This window comes from Centruroides vittatus, unplaced genomic scaffold, assembly GCF_030686945.1.
Source record: "Centruroides vittatus isolate TY-2023 unplaced genomic scaffold, ASM3068694v2 contig_971, whole genome shotgun sequence".
Taxonomy (NCBI): Eukaryota; Metazoa; Arthropoda; class Arachnida; order Scorpiones; family Buthidae; genus Centruroides; species Centruroides vittatus.
Window position 1 is genome coordinate 1,063,636 of NW_027122644.1, and position 22,847 is coordinate 1,086,482.

At 25.6% G+C, this 22,847-nt stretch overlaps 2 protein-coding genes across 2 annotated transcripts in view; one reads left to right on the forward strand and one right to left on the reverse strand.

The window, feature by feature from the left end:
* Positions 1-22,847, forward strand: part of LOC136985528 (leptin receptor overlapping transcript-like 1) — a 324,027-nt gene that overhangs the window by 83,593 nt on the left and 217,587 nt on the right. The window lies entirely within an intron of this gene.
* Positions 3,681-22,847, reverse strand: part of LOC136985519 (galanin receptor 2a-like) — a 40,829-nt gene continuing 21,662 nt past the window's right edge. The window contains exons 2-6 of the mRNA XM_067282810.1: positions 7,307-7,839; positions 6,383-6,506; positions 4,545-4,759; positions 4,331-4,460; positions 3,681-4,242 (exon numbers count right to left, since the gene is read on the reverse strand). Of these exons, the coding sequence (XP_067138911.1) occupies positions 3,805-4,242; positions 4,331-4,460; positions 4,545-4,759; positions 6,383-6,506; positions 7,307-7,839 (1,440 nt within the window). The 3' untranslated portion in view covers positions 3,681-3,804. The remainder of the gene's footprint in view (positions 4,243-4,330; positions 4,461-4,544; positions 4,760-6,382; positions 6,507-7,306; positions 7,840-22,847) is intronic.

A 22,847-nucleotide genomic window follows, 5' to 3' on the forward strand; every position in this document is an offset into this window, starting at 1 on the left:
TAAAACTTGAATTTCTTATTTTCTTGCTAATTAACGTCTCTTTTACTTATTTTATTCAAGAATATCCAATTGTTCTGCTAATTATAAAGAGTTATTCAATATTCTGAAGTTACGAAACATTCGACAATATAATTATTTTGCATTTAAAAACTCTTACAACGCTTTTCTTTTCTTAAGATAAAGCGTTTAAAATATTTTTAAAAAAATTAATTTAGATTAAGAATCTTATTCAGAACTTACCTAAAACTCGTCAAATTCTTATTGAAATGCTAAATAAAAAGAATATGTACATGTGTATAACGATACAGGCCAAAAATCTGTAGATTTAATTACAGTTTTCAAGACTTATCGGTTTGTTTTATTGCAGTAAATAAAAACAAGCTATGATATACGACTCATATATAAAAGAAATGCTAATATTTTCCGAACCCTTTTCGAAACTATTTAAAATCGTGTTAAATTCGTGTCAATATGAAAAATTTGCTTACGAAATAAAGCATTTAATGTGGTATAACATATTCTCCTACACGATTACACGTAAAATTTTAAAATAGCAGTCAAATCTGTCAAAATATTTGGGATTTATATCAACGTAAAAGAAATTAAAGTAGATTAATGTACGAAAGCAAAATCCAATAAAATCTTTGGAAAGTTTAGGCAGTCCTAAAATTTTAAAAGATCCTAGTCTATTAAATGAAATAAATTATATTTAAATAAGGGGCGGAAAAAGTGAAGAGGAAACAATAAACAAATATTATTGAAAAAGAGCCCGCAAATACAAGAGAAATCGATATAAAGTTACTGTCGTTTGTTGTTTTCATCTACAGTATTTATGGTAGCAGCTTATAACCTTTACACAGCATCTTTTCATGAAAACATCTTTTGTTCTTTTTAATTCTAAAAGCGGATCAACTCAAAGGTTAAAGAAAAGTAAGATCCAGTTCCAGACAACAAGCAAACCTTTCCAGTGCTTAACGAAACTATTCGAATGTCTGTCTTTTTCTTTTTGTATTTTCTGAATTTTTAACGTTTGTCTGCATTTTAAAAACGTTTTAACATATTTTTTATATAATAAATCTTATTTTTTAAAATAATTTATTGAATTTTGTTTTATTTTTTTATATACTTTAAGACTTTCTTATTTATTTTTATACATTATCTTGTGAATAACAAAAGATATGAGCTTCTTAAGATTGTAAATTGCATTCTTTTTTTAAAGAATATTCATGTAAAATCCATTTTTCTTAATTTGAATAATTGTGAAAGGACACTCAAAACATTTTAAACAGATTTTTTTATGTAGTAAAAGCGATTCATAGTAGAAATGTATGCTGTTGAGTGAAGAATTTTACAAAAATCCATTCAAAACAAGAATATTAATGGTTATTTTAAAAATTGAACACGTTTTTATAATCGGATTTCCTAAGATAATAAGAAATTATATTAAATATTACTAAAAGTTTATAATTCATAACAATTTTTCTTTAAATTCATTTAAAGATATGCAAATAAAATCTTTTCTAATGAATATTTTATTATGTTTTAAATTAAAAATTTATTGTTTATGATCACAACTAAAACATTTTTAAATAAATTAAAATATATACTAAATTATATTTTTATTATACAATGAAATCTGTCTAAAACGGGATCGTATCGACCAGAATTTTGTGTTTTTCATATTAAAAAAAAAACGCTAATATCTTCGGAATTACAAAAAAAATTCCAAAGATATTGGGTTTTGAACGATTACTTTAAGTAATTATCTTACATTTCCGCATTTAACAAATTTCAATCATATGACAGTAATGTATTCTACATGAATATATCCGAAATTTATGGATAATTACAGCTGTTCCGAAATATGTTACCCGTTTTAGATAGGTTTTTACTGTATTTATGTATTGTAAAAAATAATAAATTATAGAATATATACAAGTTATTTTGACATAATTTATTCTCTGATATGTTTACCACATAATTACATTAATTTTTAAAAAATAAATACAGTATAATAAATATGCACCATAATATATAGATTTTGAATATAACATATAAACATGCATAAATATATATATGTATGTATGTATATACAATAAATAGATTTTTAACACGTTTAAAGTATATTCATATTGATAAACTAGAATGTCATATTTAAAATTTTTCACATTTGATTTTTGATTTTAAAAATATGCATTTATATATGTAAAATTTTACACTTACAATTGTTTTTTTTTTTTACATATTTAAACTTAACTTTTCAAATTTTCGATTATATTTAAACACGAGATTTAATTTTATAACATTTAAAAAAGTAGATAACATCCAATTCATAATAATTAAGTTTTAAAGAAAAGTTTATAAATGGTTAATTAAATAAAAAATATACTTTACTGATTAAAAGAATTCTGCTCTCTAGAATGTTGTTATAAGTTATATTCATGAGCAATATGTCAACCGTAGTTAAGTTTAACAATAATTATTAATTTAACTACGATTAAATTCTAATTATTAAGTAAGGTTTTTATAATAGAAACTTCAGAGTCGTCGATTTTAATTTTTTAACTTTAAAACAAAGTAGTCTGAAAGTCTATTAACCGTGTTTTTTTGAATTAATTAAGCAATTTGTGAGTTAAAATGTGATTTGTGTATTGAGCAAATATGTCATTTTAAACAACTTTTGTAAAGTTTAAGTAATAAACTATCTTAATTAAACAGGAATTTAGTCTATACAATGGTTAACAGACCATTTGGACCAACTGGCATTTTAATACTTTTATTTAGAATTATATTTAATTTCTTTTTATTAGGAGAAAATAAATAATTGTTTTTCCATATTTCGCACACTTTCAAAATAAATGAGACTTAAACATTATACATAATTTAATAACAAGAAATTCATCTTCTAATGTGGTTAATGTCTTTTTTTTATTGTTCACATTCTATTTACATTTGTTTTATTTCTAACGCTTCAAAACCCTTCAACTATTCGATTAAACAACAATATAAACTCTGAAAATCCTATTTATTTTTAAAATATATTGGAACAATCGTGAATTTAATTATGTTTTTATTCATATCTGTAATATCTATCCGTCCTTTAAAAGACGATTTCCATCCGAAGCATGACATTTTGTGTTAAAATATTTTTGAAAAATTATTCGACTAGAAATTGAATATCTAGAAGTTTTTTCATTTGGAAAATCGCAGAAAAATTGTCATTTAGAAAATGAATTATTATTATTATTATTACTATTATAAACTCCATATTTATGGAAACTATTTGAATAACATTTTGAAGAGAAATAGGCACTTATGTATTATTTATATCGTAATTTGTACAAGATCAGTTTTCTTCTAGAGAGCCAGAATTCTTATTGGCTTATTTACCTTATACAGGATGAATTGTTATTAAATACAATAATTTTGGAGATGATAGAATGGAAATTAAGTCAGAAATTCAAATATTTATTGACAGTTATTTGTCAAATACACAAGATTACGTGCGAATAATATATTTTATCAGATTTTATGATAATTCGGAATTTATATGGCTCTACTGCAAGAGTGGTTGGAAGATAATTTATCTCTTTTTATTCCTTTAATTAATCATCATTGAGATCACTTCCATTTTTTCAGCTATTTTTTTTTAAGATTTTATCGTAAAATCGAACTTTATACATTATTTATCTTCTTTATCATCTCTTAGTTTTATTGAATTTAGTAACGATACATCCTCTATATAAAAAGTTAACTTTTTCTTTACTGAAAATAAATAGAAATAAAGTTAATCGTGTAACATGATTACAGAGTTATGGTAGCGTAATCGTGATTCCTTAAAGATACATCTCCCGTGGGACTGAAAGTCATGGAAGATGCCAATGATGTAAAAGTATAGGTAGAACTAATATGCGTAACTTCGTTACGACTAGTGACACTTTTTAACCTCGGCTGTCTGCAATTTAATTTATTATTAGGGTAACAAGAAGAAAAGATTGTCGTTCTTCTACATGTTCTGTGGAAACAACGTAGCATCTTCTTTCTAAACTTTGTAGACATGAAACAATATACGATGGGATTTAGGCAACTGTGTACGAAGGGTAATAAATAAAATATGAAACGAATAGTATATGTTCCGTGATTATATACGTCTAGACAGCATTTTTTAATAATATCCAGAATAAGCCGAGGTCCCCAACATACCAGAAACAGTATAACAATCAGAATTAACATCTTTATGACCTGTAAAATAGTTTTACACATATTAAATCTACTATAACTGAATAAAAATAAATAATATTTTAAGACAAAATAATTTTATTAATCTCACTTGCTGTCTGGCTCTCTTGACATCTTGTATATCTGCACTAACATGGCTCCTAAGTATGAGTTTTTTGTTACCATGATTTGGGCTCTGAGAATTTCTGTTACCGACAAATCTCTGTTGGCTAGACGACTCCCTAAATCAGTTTATATTTTATGTAAAATTAATCGCCTTTTTTACTATTTTAAAATATTAAAGTATAAAATGAGTTTAACATTACCTAAAAGTATTAGTCAGCTCATCCATTGTTTTGGTGCTAATCCACAATTCAATAATTACCCAACTATAACAAACAATCATTAGAACTGAAGGAATGGCGAAAAGGGCTGAAAATCTATAGACAGCAATAACAAATCCTCTCCAATCTCTTAAATCCTTACACAAGAATAAGGTCACTGTGATTCTGTAATTAGAAACAACCGTCTTCTCCATGTTCTGAAAAATAATTAGATTTACACAGTTTTAATTTTGAAATGATGTACTTAAAGACTATGAATAAATTTCCATTTAATACTTTTTCATTCTTCTTCTACTATGTTTCAAAAGGATTTATCTTGTCATTGATTAGATTAGAAAGCTTTCCCGGATCGTGCAAATGTTTGAATAATCGCTAAATAAAGAGTTTTTTTTATATAATGATATGCAGGTATAAGTTAACGCGTTGTACGCACTTTATACTACTATAGGTCCTTGCAACCGCTTCATTTAACGGGCCTCAGTAAATTACACGAAACAGTTAATAAATTCTTTTCGTTATAAATTTAAACATGGCCGGTTTAAATTTATTGCATGCCGGTAGAAAATCAGGCCATACTGCTTTTCTATATACTAAGAAACCACACAAAAATTTACAATATTCAGAATGAAAGTGGAATTGATGTACTACAATAACGTGCATGAAGAACGTGGACGGTTTAAACTCTTATTGTTATTGATCGCCAAGCACTTAAATGGCCAAGTTTTATCTCAATCACATTATAATATAAATTACTGATGGTAATAAATCTAAATTCAAATTGAAAATTATAAAAATTATAACAAATTTTGTACATTTTCTCTCTTTCAGATTAATAAATTTAACTTAAAATTTATTTAAGTGCATATGCATTTTACATTATATTTAAATATTAGTACATAAGTAAAGACAGAATTTAGGAAAAAAATCTTTTGTAAATGTTAATTGATTCAATTCCATGCTTTGGAATTTTAAAATTTGTTAGAGTTTTATATCATTGCTTAATGTAAGTGGACATTAATTAGTTTATTCTTTACAATTTAATTTGATCAAGTTATAATCTTTAGGAAGTTATAATTTGATATAATAAAATTACATATAATGAAGAAAGACAGCGTGTAAGCATGTTCGAAAATTATCTGCTTTAAATGTAAAGTAGTTTAATATTTTTTACAATATTTAGAAAATTATACAATGTGTCATAGAGACGTATTGTCAGTTTGTACTTGTATAAAAGGTATATAAGTGAATAACATTTAATAGATAATATTCTTTATAATTCACAAAGCAGACAAAGAGAAAGAGAGAGACAGGAAAAAAACACTAAAAAATAACTGAAAATATATTAAGAGAATCTCACTGAAATTAAAAAGGGACGAATGGATTAAATTATATTAGAAAAAATTATTTGAATAACATGTTTTGAAAAATATCTAGGTCCTATAAAACAATTTAGAATTTACTGCATTACAAATACGATTGCTTTATAGCTAACATCCGTAATAAATAAAATATTTTCTCGAATTTTTCTGGGTTAATAATAAAGATAGAATCCAAAAATTTATCTTCGTGTATGCCATCACGATAAGGTCAATAACTCTTGCAGTAGGCGTGAAGAAGGTTATTACACTATTACTAGACTCTTTGACTGCTAGACCGAGTACATAAATCCCAAAGGAAATATACAGAAAAGCATTTATGAATAATTTATACGTCGCACATATTTCTCAATGTTATTAACTAGAAATTTTTATGAATAGAGAGAACAATTATGGCTTATAACATTCCAGATAACACTTATGTTTACATGTAAAGATACTTACATTGACAGCAACCATCGGTGCCGCTAATAAAAGTGATAATATCCAAACTCCCACCATTAACTTCTTGCAATTGCTAACTGTGCACAGGGAACGAGATCTTATAGGGAATACGATAACCACAAATCTGTGTAAAATTTAATAAAATATTTTAAAATTGTTATGACTGTAAAATCAATTAAATTAAATTAAGTTTATACTGGAAAAGGAGTCTTCGAATACTAGAAATAGCCAAATTGATTATATCATTGATTACGATTAAATTTAATTGTGTAAAAGCAACACGATTAAGTGATTGTTGAGAAAGCGAAAGCCTGTTTAATTTAATAATTACTTGGTCAATTAGCTTTCACATAATTCATGTCATTCTATATGTAATAATATATTTAAATATTTTATTAATTTTCAACAATTTTATACTATCGAATTCCTTCTTTTTATATTTAGAATGAGATTTTCCAACGTTATTTGTTCATAAAAGAGAAATTTATATCATGCATTAACGGCAAATTTTTTTTAAATTTAAGTTTAACTTAAGTTATATAAAATAATTTTTTCTTAACATGTAAATAATATTTAACAATATAGTAAAATAATTGTAATGCTCTATGCTGCCACAGTTGATGTATGTTTATTCTATAAATGCTATAATATTGAGAAAAATAAAAAGAAAGTTGTTATCATATTTCACGTATTGAAGTTTATGAACCATAAAATAACATGTTTATTCGCCTTATTTACTAAAGGATAAATTATTCTGATATTAATCATCGGTCTGTGTAGCTTTATGACATTAACAAATGTTTCTGTCAAGATCAGTTCGCTCGAACTAATAAAGATAAATTTAATTTTCCTTTTATCTATTAGAAATGTTCTAAAAGCTTATATGAGGGCAATAAAATATATTTAAAAAAATTATAAACTTACCTCTCTAGAGTAACTGCAGATAAATTAAAAACTGATGCAAATGCAGAAAGAGTTTCAGCGTAAGCAGTTAATTTGCAGATAGTGCCTTGTGTATCCCAAGAAATGACGAAATAATGAGCTACATCTAGTGGTGCACAGATAACCAAAAGAAGAAGGTCAGCGACAGCTAAACTAACCAAGAAAATGCTTGTTGCATTACTGGCTGCGCGATTACGAAGCAATACCACAATAACAATAACATTTCCTGTTACGCCTATTACAAATGTGATAATGTAAGTGACTATAATGGGAAAGAAATACTCATTTATCACCCATGGTATCAGCATCTCTTCCGGATGAGCGAAAAAGATTGCATCTTCGGGTGCTCTCAAAATGTTCTTGGTAACGTTTGGTTTAATAATGAATAAACAACTATCGTTTGATGCAGCAGTTTCGTTTATATCATTTAATAAGCAGACACTCATGTTTATTATTGTATTGTTTAATCGATTTCTTTTAAAATTTAGATTATTTCGAGAGCATTTTCGTGAATTCTGAAAATATAATATTAAACTTTTACATTAAAACATTCGTCAACTTTAAAACTTTATAAATTAAAAATAATCATAAAAATAAATTCGTTTACCTCCACTTGCATTGAAAATATTTATATAAAAGGTATATAAGTGAATAACATTTAATAGATAATATTCTTTATAATTCACAAAGCAGATAGGTTATTTATTCATTCCTATAGATCGTGTACGTACCATAGATATGAGCAGCAAATATACTAGCTTTATTTACCAAAATTTACTCTAGCTTCTTTTTAAATAAATTATAATCTTGTTTAAATTGACTTCTAAACTTGAAATATATTGTAAATGTTCAAGTAATAAAGATATTTTTGTTATAAAAATTGAAAAGAAATTTTTAAAAAAATCGGTGCAAAAAAGGGCGCTATTAATTAATTTTAAAAGAATTTTTTAAAATTAATTAAACTTTACTACTTAAAAGTATTTCTATTTAGTCTTTTTAATTAAAAAGGAGAAAAAATAGTTTAAGTATTTGGTAAACAATTGATTTAATTGGTATTTTCTAATTTCATTTTGCAGATTTTATTATTTTTCATCGTCATCTTTATTTTATCTTACTATTTGTTTTTCTTAATTCTTGATCGATATATTTGTATGCCGTAGCACTTGTTCCCTGGAGGAATGTCACCGCCATGACTCAAATTTTCTTATTATTATAACCAGGAAATATTTGAAGGATGGGGAAAAAAACCACTTAACTAATTATTTAATACAGTTTTCTATCAATTCTTATTTATAAGATTTGAATAATTCATCAAAATTTAGAATTATTTCCCTTTTAAGTCTCACTACTCGTCCTACCTATTCAAATTTCGCTTATTGTCTACAGACAGAAATAAATTTCGAATCTTGTAAATATTAAAAGTGTATTATAAAACTATTTGATTATTTCACTTCTTCAAATTTTAGTCATATCATTTATCATTACTTTTTAGAAAAATTAGTTCTATTATAAACTATCGTAACTGTTTTTCTATAGTTGATGTATTATGTTGAGTTCGAACTTTAAACACAAGATTATTTAATTTTTAGAATTTTGGTTAGTCACAGAGTGAATCTATCCAAAATGAAAGCTATTGCCAACATATTTTTTGAAAAATATCAAAAATTATTATTTTTTCCCCTATTTTGTTCCATAAATATAAGTATAATATCAATAAATGGTTCACAACACAGCCGTACAAGCGAAAGAAGAGCACTAAAATTCCTATACACATATAGACATACAAAAAAGATTTATAGCCAAATATTGAAAGCTTATAGTGTTATTTTATTAAGCTTTAAGAATATTATTATCTTTCAGAAACATTTAGGTTTATTTCATTTATCGCTAAGTAAGACTGTCATCGAAATTTCATTCTCACGTAGTCTGTAATATCTAACAGTTCATTACTCCTACTAACCAAACTTTTCTCATATGTTATCCTTGCTGTCATGTATTTCCCATTCATAGTTAATGTTACATCTGATAATTATAAGTTAATTATAAATTCTAAATACTTAATACACACGTTTAACACATGCTTATCACACTTGTACCTACGAATAAATGCAAATTTTGGAATTAATTATGCGTGAATTCACAAGTGATCTTTATGATGATGTGTTTCTATGTTTATATTACTGAATATATATCGCAATGTAATTTGTTAATATGAACTTTATTTGCTATTAAATCATTAAACTGTTACGACGAATTAGTTCCACTTCTGTATTTAAATAAATTGATGCTATTTAAAAATGCTCTTTTCCATGTACTCTGTATAATGCAATTCTATAAAAGGTATGATGCATTGTGCTAAAGTAATTAAAATAATTTATTTTTAAGTGAAACAATTACAAAATAATACAATTGCGTGGGATAGAATTCATTTAATTAATTATATTATTTTATATAAGATCATTAATATAATATGATTATAAAAATTAAGATAATATCTATTATATTTCAATGTATTTAATAAATTAATTAATAGGAAAAATTAAAGTAATTAAAGATAGAATTTACATTAATTTTAAGTATATATTTATTAATGCTTGTATTAAGTTTCCTTACTTTAATATAATCCTGTAAAAATTATTTGGGTTTATTTTATGAATTATTGCAGGATTTTAATTTATATAATAAGTCTTTTAGAATTTTAAATCTGTTATTTAAATATTTATGCTTTATAAAAGACTTATATATATATATATATTTGTGCAAAATGATATTATGTGTAAAAAATTGAAATTTAGCAAATCGTTTGCATTTATTTCCGTTGTTATAAATGACTGTTGTTATAAAAGAAAATTAACATTAAATTTCCTAAAATCCCATTAGAGTTAAAACTAAATCCTATTAGCACGAAGAAAATTTGTTCTTAAAGATGTCAAGAACATCTGAAATTTCTCTTTATAGATGGACAGCTTATTATCTGTTGTTGATTTATATTCTGTACTAACAAAATCGTTCTTAAATTAATTTAAGACTTTATAATTTTCAAACTCTAATTAAAATTTTTATTGCTTATTTACATCATAAAAGTCCCTATCATATATATATACACACATATATATTTTTAACATAATTATTCTTTAAATAGAGTTACGAAAGGAGTTAAATCTTTTTGATATTGCGAGGAGAATTACTTTTAATTGAATCATTATATTGATCTGAAATATTTTATTTTTGACAATATAATTAATCGTCTCTTCTACGTTTTCATTTTTTCCCTTTAACTCTAAAGGGACCAACAAAAATATTTTATTGAAATTTCATTTTATTTGTATTTTTGTAATTACAAATAATAATATACAAATTTTATTTTATTTGTTTATTATTACTTGTAATTTAAGGCATGTTAAAGGCAAGTTATTTTTGGTAAAGTTCTGCATAATTTAATGCAGAACTTTACTAAATTAATATTAACAAATAAAAATTGTTATTTGTAATAAGAAAATAAAATATTTATAAATAGGATTTTCTATATGATCTTTTAAATTTGTGCATCAGAAAAATTGAACGTACATATCAAAAAATTGTATTTAGAAACTAATTTTTAGAACATGCTTCAATAAATACGAAGCAATACTAAGCTATATCACTATTAAGACAGCAATTTATATGCGAATTTAAATGTTATAAACAGTAGAAATTGTAGAAAAACTAATTTCTTTAACGTTTTTCTTATTGTAAATGTATGCAGTTTTGATAAATAATTATAATGATTAAAAATCCAGCAACGAGTTGCGAAACTTTCCCGACAAAAATCTTAAAAGTGTGTGGCACCATCTGTTATAAGATTTTATTTAAAAAACTTTTTATATTATTAATTATTATAGAATAAAGAAAAGCCTAATTTTAAGGGTAGAGATGAATTTCATAACGAGTAAAATCCAAGATATGACACTGTCCCTAATACGCAAACTATGCAAAATTTCAGAAATTTCCGACTAAAGATAGATAAGTTATTAAGCCTTAAAATGGGTAAATATTTTATTAAAATAGAACTGTTTGTTCTGTTAATAATTGATTTTAATAATTTATAAACACTACAGTCATTTACATTACGTTAAATATTTATATAACTTTACAATGCAGCTATTAAAAATTTGTGTTTGTTATTTATTAATTATTAACGAATACGCATCTTTAATTATTATTTAATAAAAACTTTAAATTTTAAATTAGTTTATCCTTATTGCAAACATTTTTCTTTTCAATTACATAAGATTATCGTGAATTTACAAGAAAAATAAATTTAATTTATAATCTGTATATTTATATATTGATGTAAATTTTGATTAAAAAACAAAAAAAAAACCATTATAAATTTATTTAAAATACATTAACAAGTGCCATTTTAATAAAGCTTTGTTTTTCTCTTTCTCTTTTTTTATTGTAAATATTAAATTCTTAATCTGAATTACACAATACAGATTATGGTGTTTTCACATATACATTATTTTTTCTATACTCTATTTAGATTATTAAAATATTAGAAATGTTAAAGGTTCACGAACAACAACAAAAAATGCTTATAAATTACCGAATTATATCGTTCATACTACAATACAGAATCCCATTTTCAAGATTAAAACATATTTTATTATCGAATTATAATGATCATGTCTTTCAACTATATAACAAAAAGTAAACACATACATTTTGATTTTTGTATTTGTATATTCTTTATTTAAATCGGTTTGAATTTATTTTCTTTCCTTTCCTTTCCAATGTTAGAAAAATCTTCCAATATTTGTTTGTCTTGTAAATATTTGATTTAAAAGCTGCTTTTGTCGCTGTAAATTACTATTGTAGTACCGCAAAAGTTAGGAGAAAATGGATTCTTATATATTATTGTTAGCGGATTAGATACTGAAGGTAGAGTGAAGAAGGAATGAGAAATAGGAGGAAAAATGCCAATAGTTTACTAGGCAAATAAGATTAATCATAAAAAATAACTTGTTTACATCTAGCGTTTACAATGAAATAAGCTTGTTTTCTTCATATTTATGGATACGGTAACAAAGAAATATAGAATTTAAAATTAGAAAAAGTATAGAGAATTGAACAATATAAGCCAAAAACCTCTGTAAGGTAGCCGATAACAATATGTCAACCACGATAAAAGTGTGGTTTTACAACTTGTATGGTGTTAACAAACGTTTTTAAAAGCATAAAAAGTGTACTTTATTGAAATTAGATCTTTAGTAGCAGCAAGCCAATGAAAATCTTTTATGGTGCTTTGCATGAGAGTATTCTTTTGGTTATTAAATAAAGTACAATCAAAAGAAAGCGATCAGTAGATTGGAAGTCTACGTATGTTATTACAGTGGCAGATTTTTATTATCTGTCAATACGAATCAATATAGATATTCCTTAAAATTGACATAACCGCTGAGGATTTGGGTAATGAATAAGTCTGGAGTAAAATATTTCACTTTAAATCATTAGGTATGGCTTTGTATTTAAGGCTCTTCCAATATTTTTTTTTTTTTTTTCAACGTTGCAATCATGAAGAAAATTTGTTAAAATGTACATCAATGAACGAAGAGTTTAAAAATAGAAAGACACAGAAATAAATTAAAGAATTTTGCATTCGATATAACTCATTATTAAATAATAACGTATCCTAAACGGTAAGGTTCCTTTTCTTTGTATGGCATATTTTTAGCTTTTACGATATGAAATAACTACCTCACTCTGGAAAAGACGATATGTTTTTATATCGTGCACTGAATGTTTTTTAAAAGCCTGCCTTAGAGAATATTTTGTTCTCCCTCTAATTAAACCCAATTTTATGCGATTTTACCCTTTTGTAGCTTCAAAGTAGTGAGGTTACTATCAATGTATATAGGAACACGCAAAGGGAAAAGTAGCGCCGATAAAGAGAAATACATAAATTAAAATAAAAATCATTTCAATTTGTTTTTATTAATAATTGCAAATAATATTCTATATAATTTTTAATCAGACTAAACAGTTTAATTCTTAATTTATATCGATTCAAAAGCTAAATATTTCTTGCGATTTAGTCAAAACTTTTCAGAATGGAGTAGACGAATTTCACAAATTAAAGAAAATTTTTCAATAAATTTAAATAAATAATATGAGTTTTTATGATAAAATAAATATATACTTTTAACGGAATATACTTTGAAGATATTTTCTACAGCCTGTAGCCTGTAGCCTTAGAGAGTGTGGATGCGAACCGGATTCAGACCGTATAATTTATTATAGGTGACACGGGTGGGTGCATCGTTCTCCATTCCTCATCAATATTGTCTGAACTCATTGCGGATCAGATCCGTCCTTAATTGATGTAATTCGACCAGATATGTAGCATAAACGTATTGGTTCCTCAGGTTAATTAATCAATTTGATCAATCAATTTAACATCTTCCGATTCGTTGTATTCAAGTATAATTTGAACATTTTGGTCGAATTTTGAAAGTAATATTGAAAATTATTTGTAAACAATGAAATAATAAATATAAATCGGTATTACATTTAATTGTATAAATATAAAATTGCAACGTTTTAACAAAAATACTTGTTTACGTTCTTCATCCGTCGTTCTCGCCAGTTGACAGTCCACAATTTCGCAAACACGGAGGCGACCTTTCTTTTGAGGCTACTGCCTTCTCAATAAAATGTAAATATGGTAAAAACGTCCTCTGGTGCTATTGCCATTTTCACATAAAATACACTTTCAAGTAAAAATAAATATAAAACATGGCCGACGGTATTACATTTAATTGTATAAATATAAAATTGCAACGTTTTAACAAAAATACTTGTTTACGTTCTTATATACGTCGTTATATTTATACAATTAAATGTAATACCGTCGGCCATATCATATTTATTTTTACTTGAAAATAAATTTTTCTATTTAAATTGTTTATCAATATTTCCTGAAATGACACATTAATATAAAAGATTTTTTTTTAGTTTTATCAAATTTACATTTCATATTACACATTTAATTATCGCATCAACTTTACAGCATTATTTATGTATTAATGTTTATTGAAACAGTTATGTACTTGCATTTAGAATTAAATCTGAAAAAAACTTCAGACTTTAAAGCTAAATTCTGTAGCATATTTCAACAAAATTTAAAGTAGATAGATGATTATATTAATTGCTGAGCAACAGATTTTAGAAGGAACAGACCGATTTAATTTAATTCCGAACGTAAGTGTCACGTTCTACATTATCTGTTTCTTTCATTTAAACAATTTTATATAATGTCCCTATCAAAATTAAAACACTGAATTCTATGTAATGTTAAACTCGAATTAAATTTTAGATTTTATTATATTGAAATATTATGTAAATGATAGTTAGACTATACTTTAAATTTTTCTCTTATATTATTTTCAGACTTAAGGATGGATTCACAATAAATATTAATTATTATATAAATATAAGTAAACATTTTTTAAAAAGTTTATACGTTACATATTCCGTTTCTTATCAATAACTGAATTTTTGTCATTTTAATACAAAACAAATATACAAAATGTATTACATAAGACTATAAAAATCATATACTTTAGATATTTTTTATTAAAAATATTTAATAATCTAGTCTGTTCTTACAATAGTTCAAAAATTGTTTCGGAATATGAAGTAAATAAATTGTGAAGTATTGTTTCATAAAAATATATGATAGTCCAAAAAGATACACAGTAATAATAATACAAATCAAAGACACAGCAATATAGTCGAATAAAACAAATCGAAGACACAACAATACAGTCGAATAATACAAATTTAAAACTATATAGTGATTGTTCTTACCAGCGAATTCCTCTGTGTTACACAATAAAAACCTAACCGGACATTTAATTGGAGAACGAAAATACGAAAATCCTATTTACGGAAAATTTTCAGTTTAGTTTTTCAATGAAGCTTTCTTTTACACTCGATCTCTTTGTTATCATTTCTGATACAAAAACATATTTCAAAAATTCTTCTTTTATTCGGGATTTTTCCCTTTCTCTTTCTCTCTTTATGTTTGTTCCTCGAGTTGAATCATTGGGTGCAATTTAAAAAATTGTAGACCTATAAATTCCCACTGTGGTCTGTCTGTCTGGCCTTCCTTAATCTGGAGAACTGTGTTAGCCAAGACCAGATATGGAAAAATTAGGGGCAGGAGGTCCCAATTAACTATATATAAACTTTCGATGCAAACTGAAAGTTACGTTATTTGAATTCAAAAATTTTTTCCCTGAAAGGAGTTAGATAGATTACCGACAAGACTCCATTGCTGACGGAAAAGTATGATGTAAAGGGGCAAGACACTACAGTACTAATTTGAGATGGAGAGCATATATTTAAATTAAAAATTACTTTAAATATGATTAAAAATTTCCGCTTGGCATTGTGACAAGGTCACAATAAATAATTGCTCGTTTTATTTTGATTTGTACTTTAATCTACTTTTTAAAACGCTACATGTATTTATTACTTAACATTCAAGGTACTGTACATAAAATAAATATAATAATAAGTAAATAAGTATAATATGATAGCGTGCAATTATTTATTGCGACATTGTCACAATGCCGGGTGCAATTTTAATCATGTTTTTAATTTATTTAGTTTAAAATATATGCTCTCCACTTCAAATTAGTACTGTAGTGTCTTGCGCCTGTACAGCATAATTTTCCTTTAACAATAGAGTCGTGCAGCTCATCATTATTTCAATTCAAAAATTTTCCACATTTTGAAATAATGTGACTTCCGGTTTTCATCGGAGGTTTGTATGTAGATAATCGGGCTTCCTGCCCCTAAGGTTGGCATATCTGGTCTCGGCTAACACCGCTCTCGAGATTAAGGAAGGACAAACAACGGAACTCAGTGGGAATTTATATAGGTTTACAATTTTTTCAAATTGCAGCCCAATATGTAAAGAAGTAATTATAGTAGTAAGCACATTATCGATATTGAGAGAAATTATTTTGTACGAAAAGACCAGTGTAAATCTGTTGATTATATTATTATACGGTACCAGATCAAATTTCCGGCTAATTTCGGACCGGAACAGGTCCGGATTTCTGGATTCCCGGTTTTCAGGATATAGTTTTACATTTAAAATATAAAGTAAATAATGGAAAGTGGAAAACGAAAACTGTTTAACACATTGTATACCAGTAGTCACACTGAAACCTCCAATAATGTATATTATATTTCATTCAATTTCCTAATTACTGATCACAAAAGATAGAAACAAAATATTAATTTAGCATCATCATCTTTAATCGAAAATTATGAAATCGATATTTATAAACAAAGTATACATATAGCCTGCTTTTAGTTAGTTTTGTAAGATTTTTTTTGTCAAATATTATAATTAAACGAGTAATTATTTATTGTGACATTGTCGCAATGACGGGCTGCAATTTTTAATCCTATTTTTAATTTATTTAATTTAAAATATACGCTTTTCACCTCAAATTAGTACGGTAGTGTCTTGCCCCTGTACATCATACTTTTCCTTTAGCAATGGAGTCGTGCCGGTCATCTATCTAACTCCTTTCAGTGGAAAATTTTTGAATTGAAATAACATGACTTCTGGTTTACATTAGACGTTCACGTATAATTAATCGGAACTTTCATTTATCTAACTTCGTTCACAGTGGGGATTGTTAGGTATACATTTTTTTCAAATTTTAGCCCACTGATAAAAAGGATAGCTTTTGTGTTAAAAAAAACTCGAAACGTTATTTAATTATATAATATATACTTCAGTATAACGTAAGAAGAAAATTAAGTGAACCATTCCATATCATAATATAATTTATTATTAATAGCTTACAGCATATAGTATTCAGTAATCCGTATTAACGATAATGTAATAATTTTGAAGGAAGTCAGAAGATTGACTTAGGGAATCTATATTTAGAATAAAAATCATCTGATTGACCATTTTCGATAAGTAAATGTGATCAGATTAACCGTTTAGAGAGTTGCATTATCTTTTAAGTTCAGTCTTTTAACGTGACTTATCTTCTAAAACCGATATTAATATGCTTAGAGGATAGGAAAATCCGACTAAATAATTTACTACAACATAAAAATCATTCAATAAACCTACAAAAACGTTTCAGACGTAAAAAAAATTATATTAAATGTAGAAAAAATAATTTTGCATTCTTTCGTTGCTGATTTTCTCCTATATCATAAAGTTACTCCTATTTATGTTCTGATAACAGATACTAAATAAGCTTGAAAATTAATTAACTCCTTAAAGATCAAAAATGCGAACATTTCAGAATATAATACAGAAATCATTTTGTTTAGATACACGATTAATTATTGCTAATATATAGTAATTTCAAATGCATACTTAAAAATATGCTTTTGCTTTCTTCACCAGTAAAAATTTACATTTAATGTAATTATAGTTCAAGATGTTTATGTATGACAGAATAGAGTTATCGCATCTATTTTAAGATTATTTTATAAATTATGAAGTATTCTCAGTTTAAACTCTCTAATATAATAACAAGTAACGTACAGAATTATTGTGGAGTATTGTTACTATGGCTTATTATACACAAATACTCCTACGTAAAATGAATTCTTATAATCTGTTTATCCCTAATAATAAAAGAAAAACATTTTTTTCCAACTACACGTCATCTCTTTTAAAAGCTAAGCGGTAACAAAAAACTGTTTCCAAATTCCTATTTGTAATTTTGTCACAAATCGTTGACTACTTTACGGTTGAAGTATGCATCATTACATGGCTTTTATTCCTTCAAGTATGAAAGCTACATTTTAAGTGCGTATATCGAGTTAGAATGCGAAGTCATTGAGAGTGAACGAATTGAAAACCATTGCAATAAATTAAACATAAATTTCATGTCACAAAAATAAAACATTTCTGCTCTTGACACAAAATATTTAACCTAACATTTGTCGTTAATCCCACTTTAGAAAAACGTTTACAAATCGATTTTATTGTATGATTGATATCACGATGCCAACACAATTAAAACAAGCATTTTTTTTAAAAATCATTGTAAGTTTATTAACAACATTTATATAATATTATAATAAGATAAAGTTCAAATTATTAATTTATAAGACTATTATGAATTAGTATTAATAGACTAAATTCTTTTATACAGACACAAAACTGTAGAAAATTATGAGATTTTGACGATGCATAATTTAGTTATAAAGCTTATAAAATAATAGTAATAAAACTTTTATATAAGGCAGATTATGTTCAGCGTATATAAATGAAATTACGTAGATACTTTGAATATAATGTATGAAATTAGCCAGTTTCATAAATAACCAAAATTCCTGAATATTTTTTACATTATCTGAAAGGTTTCTATGACTTTAAATTAAAAGTAAACATTAAGAAAATATTGTATAATTTTCAGCAGAAAGTTAACGGATTGGGGATTAGAATTATTATTTTTTATTAACCAAATATAATTAAAAAGTATATTAAATTACTTATTACAAAGTAATTTAATGTAACTATCTATTACATTACTGTTTTAGCTGAAATAGAAAGTTTAAATAATGATAAATAAAGCGAATGGTATGAAATCGTTATAGAGTTCGTATTGCAATATTACTTCCATAACGATTCGAAAAGACATTATACAAATAGATTTTACAAAATTTCTACATTTTTATGCTTGAAATGCAGTAGTTTTAATGACATTTTTAAAAATTATTATACCTAATTAGTTAGATTTCACTTTTAATTGTTAAATTCCATTTTCTAAGATTTACATAGCTTCAATGTTTGCAATTTTTCAAATAAAAACATTCCAGCTTTCTTAAGCATTTTCACAATAAAAAGTTTTTATTTATTTTTTGAACAACTCGAAATTACTTTAGAACCGTTGTAAACTCGACACACGACTCGAAAATTACCTTAGAGATCGATTTGACATCATTAAGATGACTCATATCGAGAGTAAGAGTATTGTTAAAAGTTTCTATTCTACTCTTCAGGACAAGTGAACTGCTGAATATGCTATTTAAAATGTTGGACAGTTTTAAATCTATACTATAACACTATAAATAGTATTTCTAAAAAAAAATTTAAATATCAAAAATATAAAAGTAGTCATTTAAAAATTGAAATTGGAGACAGATAAAATATTTTACTAGTAATATTTCTCATTTGTTCAAATATTCCATTGTTAATCTATCTATTTCTAAGTCTACAGATGGAATTTTCTGTCCGTACGTTCTAAATATAAAAATGCATTATTTAATGGATGGTAGTGAAACCCAAACCTTTTCCGATAATATGCTAAATTCTCCAATCATATGAATGCGTCTGGATGTAGACCTTTTATATTCCAATGACAACTTTCATTGGAATCAATTTTATCTTTAGTTTTTAAGTTAACCGAAATGAAATATGTATGTAAATGTTAATAAAATTGCTTTAAAAATATAGACATTTCTTTGATTTCTTTCTAATAAGATAGAAGCTCATTTCAGATCTCTACATTGAGATGAATATAAACGTTTTTAAATAGATTTTAATGCTAATTGAATATTTTAATGGAGATATAATTGTATAATATATTATGAATTATTTATATTTTTAATCGAGATTACTGTTTCAAAATTTATAGTTTAAATATACCATTTGCATTTAGAAAAATATCGAAATTATTTAGAAAAATTTACATTCAATTTTTCATGAATTGAATATATTTTAATAACATATAAATCAGTTTATATTAAAATATTATATATTTAAATACAAAAATCGATATTTAATAAGCAAAACGAAGATTTTGATTGAAAAGCAAATCTTTAAATCTCAATTTGTAAATTATTATCTTCAGAGGAGAAAAATGGCGATGAAGCTAACCTTACAATTTTATTTACAGAAGAATTTTAACATTCCTAATATTGTTGATCTAACTTGCTAAAGTAAACTGAATTTATTACCTTTTCAAAATTTTATCGTTAAATATTTCTCAGATTCTGCAAGATTTATCAGATCTTACACAGAATCTACAGAATATGTAAATAATTCTATCACATACTGTACGCTTTTAGTGAGTTATAATTTAAATTAATTTGTAAACTCGATTTCTTAAACAATTCATGAATATGCTAAACTAAACTATCATTATAAAATAAACATTATAGTTTAGAAAATTCTTTTTAAACAGGTATAAATTGCTTGCATAATTATACGTAAAACAATTGAAATATTAAAATCGTTTGTTGGCTGGAATTTTAAAATTACAAATCTATAAATTCCCACTGTCTGTCTGCCTTTCCTTAATCTCGAAAACTGAGTTATACAGATAAATACTCGAGACCAAATATAGAAAATTTAGGAGCCGGAAACACCGGTAACTATATACGAACTTCCGGTACAGATGCTGAAATGTTTTCCACCACCTGTACCGAAAATTCCTATATAGTTAATCGGGGCCTCCTGCCCTTAATCTTTCATGTCTGGTCTTGACTTGCATCTGTCTAACACCATTCTCGAGTTTAAGGAAGGGCAGACAGACAACAAGGAGACAGTGGAAGTTTATAGGTCTACAATCGTTAAAATTGCAGCCCAATTAATAATTTACGGTAATTAATTTTTAATTCTTAGAAAAATCTATAGTTTGCATTACATAAAATTTCCATAACAAATAATAATAATATTATCTACAAGTGACGAGTAGATAAAATCACTGAATTGGTCGTGGATTCGCCGGCTGTCCATGTGGAGTTTTTCGAGTTTTCTCGTTTCTAACACATAAATAGAAAAGAGTTTCCTAAAAAAAAAGTCGTCCCGGGAAGCATCCCTCTTGGCAGATCGCCCGAGTGTTTCCTTGCCTTAATTCCATCAATTAAATCCAATAATAATATCGGAAAATCGAATTAAAATTATTTGATGGGACATCTACACGGATTTTCAAATATTAAATTTTTATCCTGATCTTTTTTGTAGTTCAGATTTCTGCAGATTAAAAAGCAAGCTGTTTTTCGAAATATCATATATAAACCTTTACATTTTACACTGAAATCTAACACGTAAACAAGGATCAGTTTATTATAGAAAGGCCTCCCGGGAGACATTCTCCTTGGCAGATTTCCATGTGTTACGTTTCCATATTTCATCAAACCTTTACATTTTATTGAATAAAAGTAAAATTATGAAACATTTTAAAAACTATTGATGTGATTCCATTAAATCAGATAGGGCTTTTTTCAAAGATATTAACCAAAAATTTGATAACTTTCCTACGTTTATCTTCTAATTTATTTTTAGCAAATGAATATAAAAGAAAAGGAAAAAATCGGAATTATTTTTTAATTAAAAAATTCTAAATTAATGCCTACTTAATTAACAGATCTATTATTATTGCCAAACAGATCATGTCAATTATGTAAATTGAATGTCATTAGTTTTTAAATTGAATTAATAAATAAGTTTATTTAGAATATGCTAATTCGCTTTTAATCGAATTTTATAGAACTTTTATTTATCATTTTTGTTTATGATTGTATTATGAAGCAGAACTAGATAGTTAGCTCCGGATGAAGACCATAGCTCGTTAACGCTACAAGAGTGTGGATTATTAGTGGAAGTGTGGTCAATTATAGGAGCTTACTTTGGTTTATGACATAGTATACAATATTACGTAAACATATTTTTTTTGACATAAGATATATTAATGTATATCATAGTGTATAAGAGATTCAGAATCTCTTATATACCTAACATCAAATTGTTCTGCTTATACCGTGTACAGTACATAGTCATACATTCTACCAGCGCTACCTTCGATGTTGATAACTTAAATATTATGCATGTATAACCTATATACTTATGTAATAATGTAAAATCGATTTTCACATTAACTAGAAATAGTCTGGCTACTTTGCAAACTAATTTTTAATCCCAAAAAACTGGGGATTTTAACATGTTAAAATCCCCAGTTTTTTGGGATTTTATCTGATTCTAACTTTGTATTCAAAGAGCTTTCCATTTTACAATAAATAAAAAAAATTTTGATAATTTTTAATCATTTTATCGAATATATTTCACGTAAAATCTAATTTTAAGATATTTTTCGACTTTTTTACAAGCGGCTTATTATAGTAATTGTTTATCTTTTCACTCACAAAATCTTATTAGTTAATGCATTTAAATTTTCTTTTCATTCAAGAATTAACACAAACTCAATTAATACGGAATGGGATTATCTTTAAATTGTAGTTTACTAATTTTAATTCAAACTTTTATAAAAGTTTAAAGCATGAAAATAATTAGATTCCGCTCCAAGTTTTACCTTTAGTTACTTTTAAACATAATCTATATTCAGTATTATGACCTACATTACTCGAGGTTTATTTTATATATAAAGTTAAGTATTTCTTGATATAAATAATTTTAGTTTTTCAATAATATTTAGCGAGAGATGTGTACAGAAATTAGATATTTATGAGTTATTAACAAAAAAGT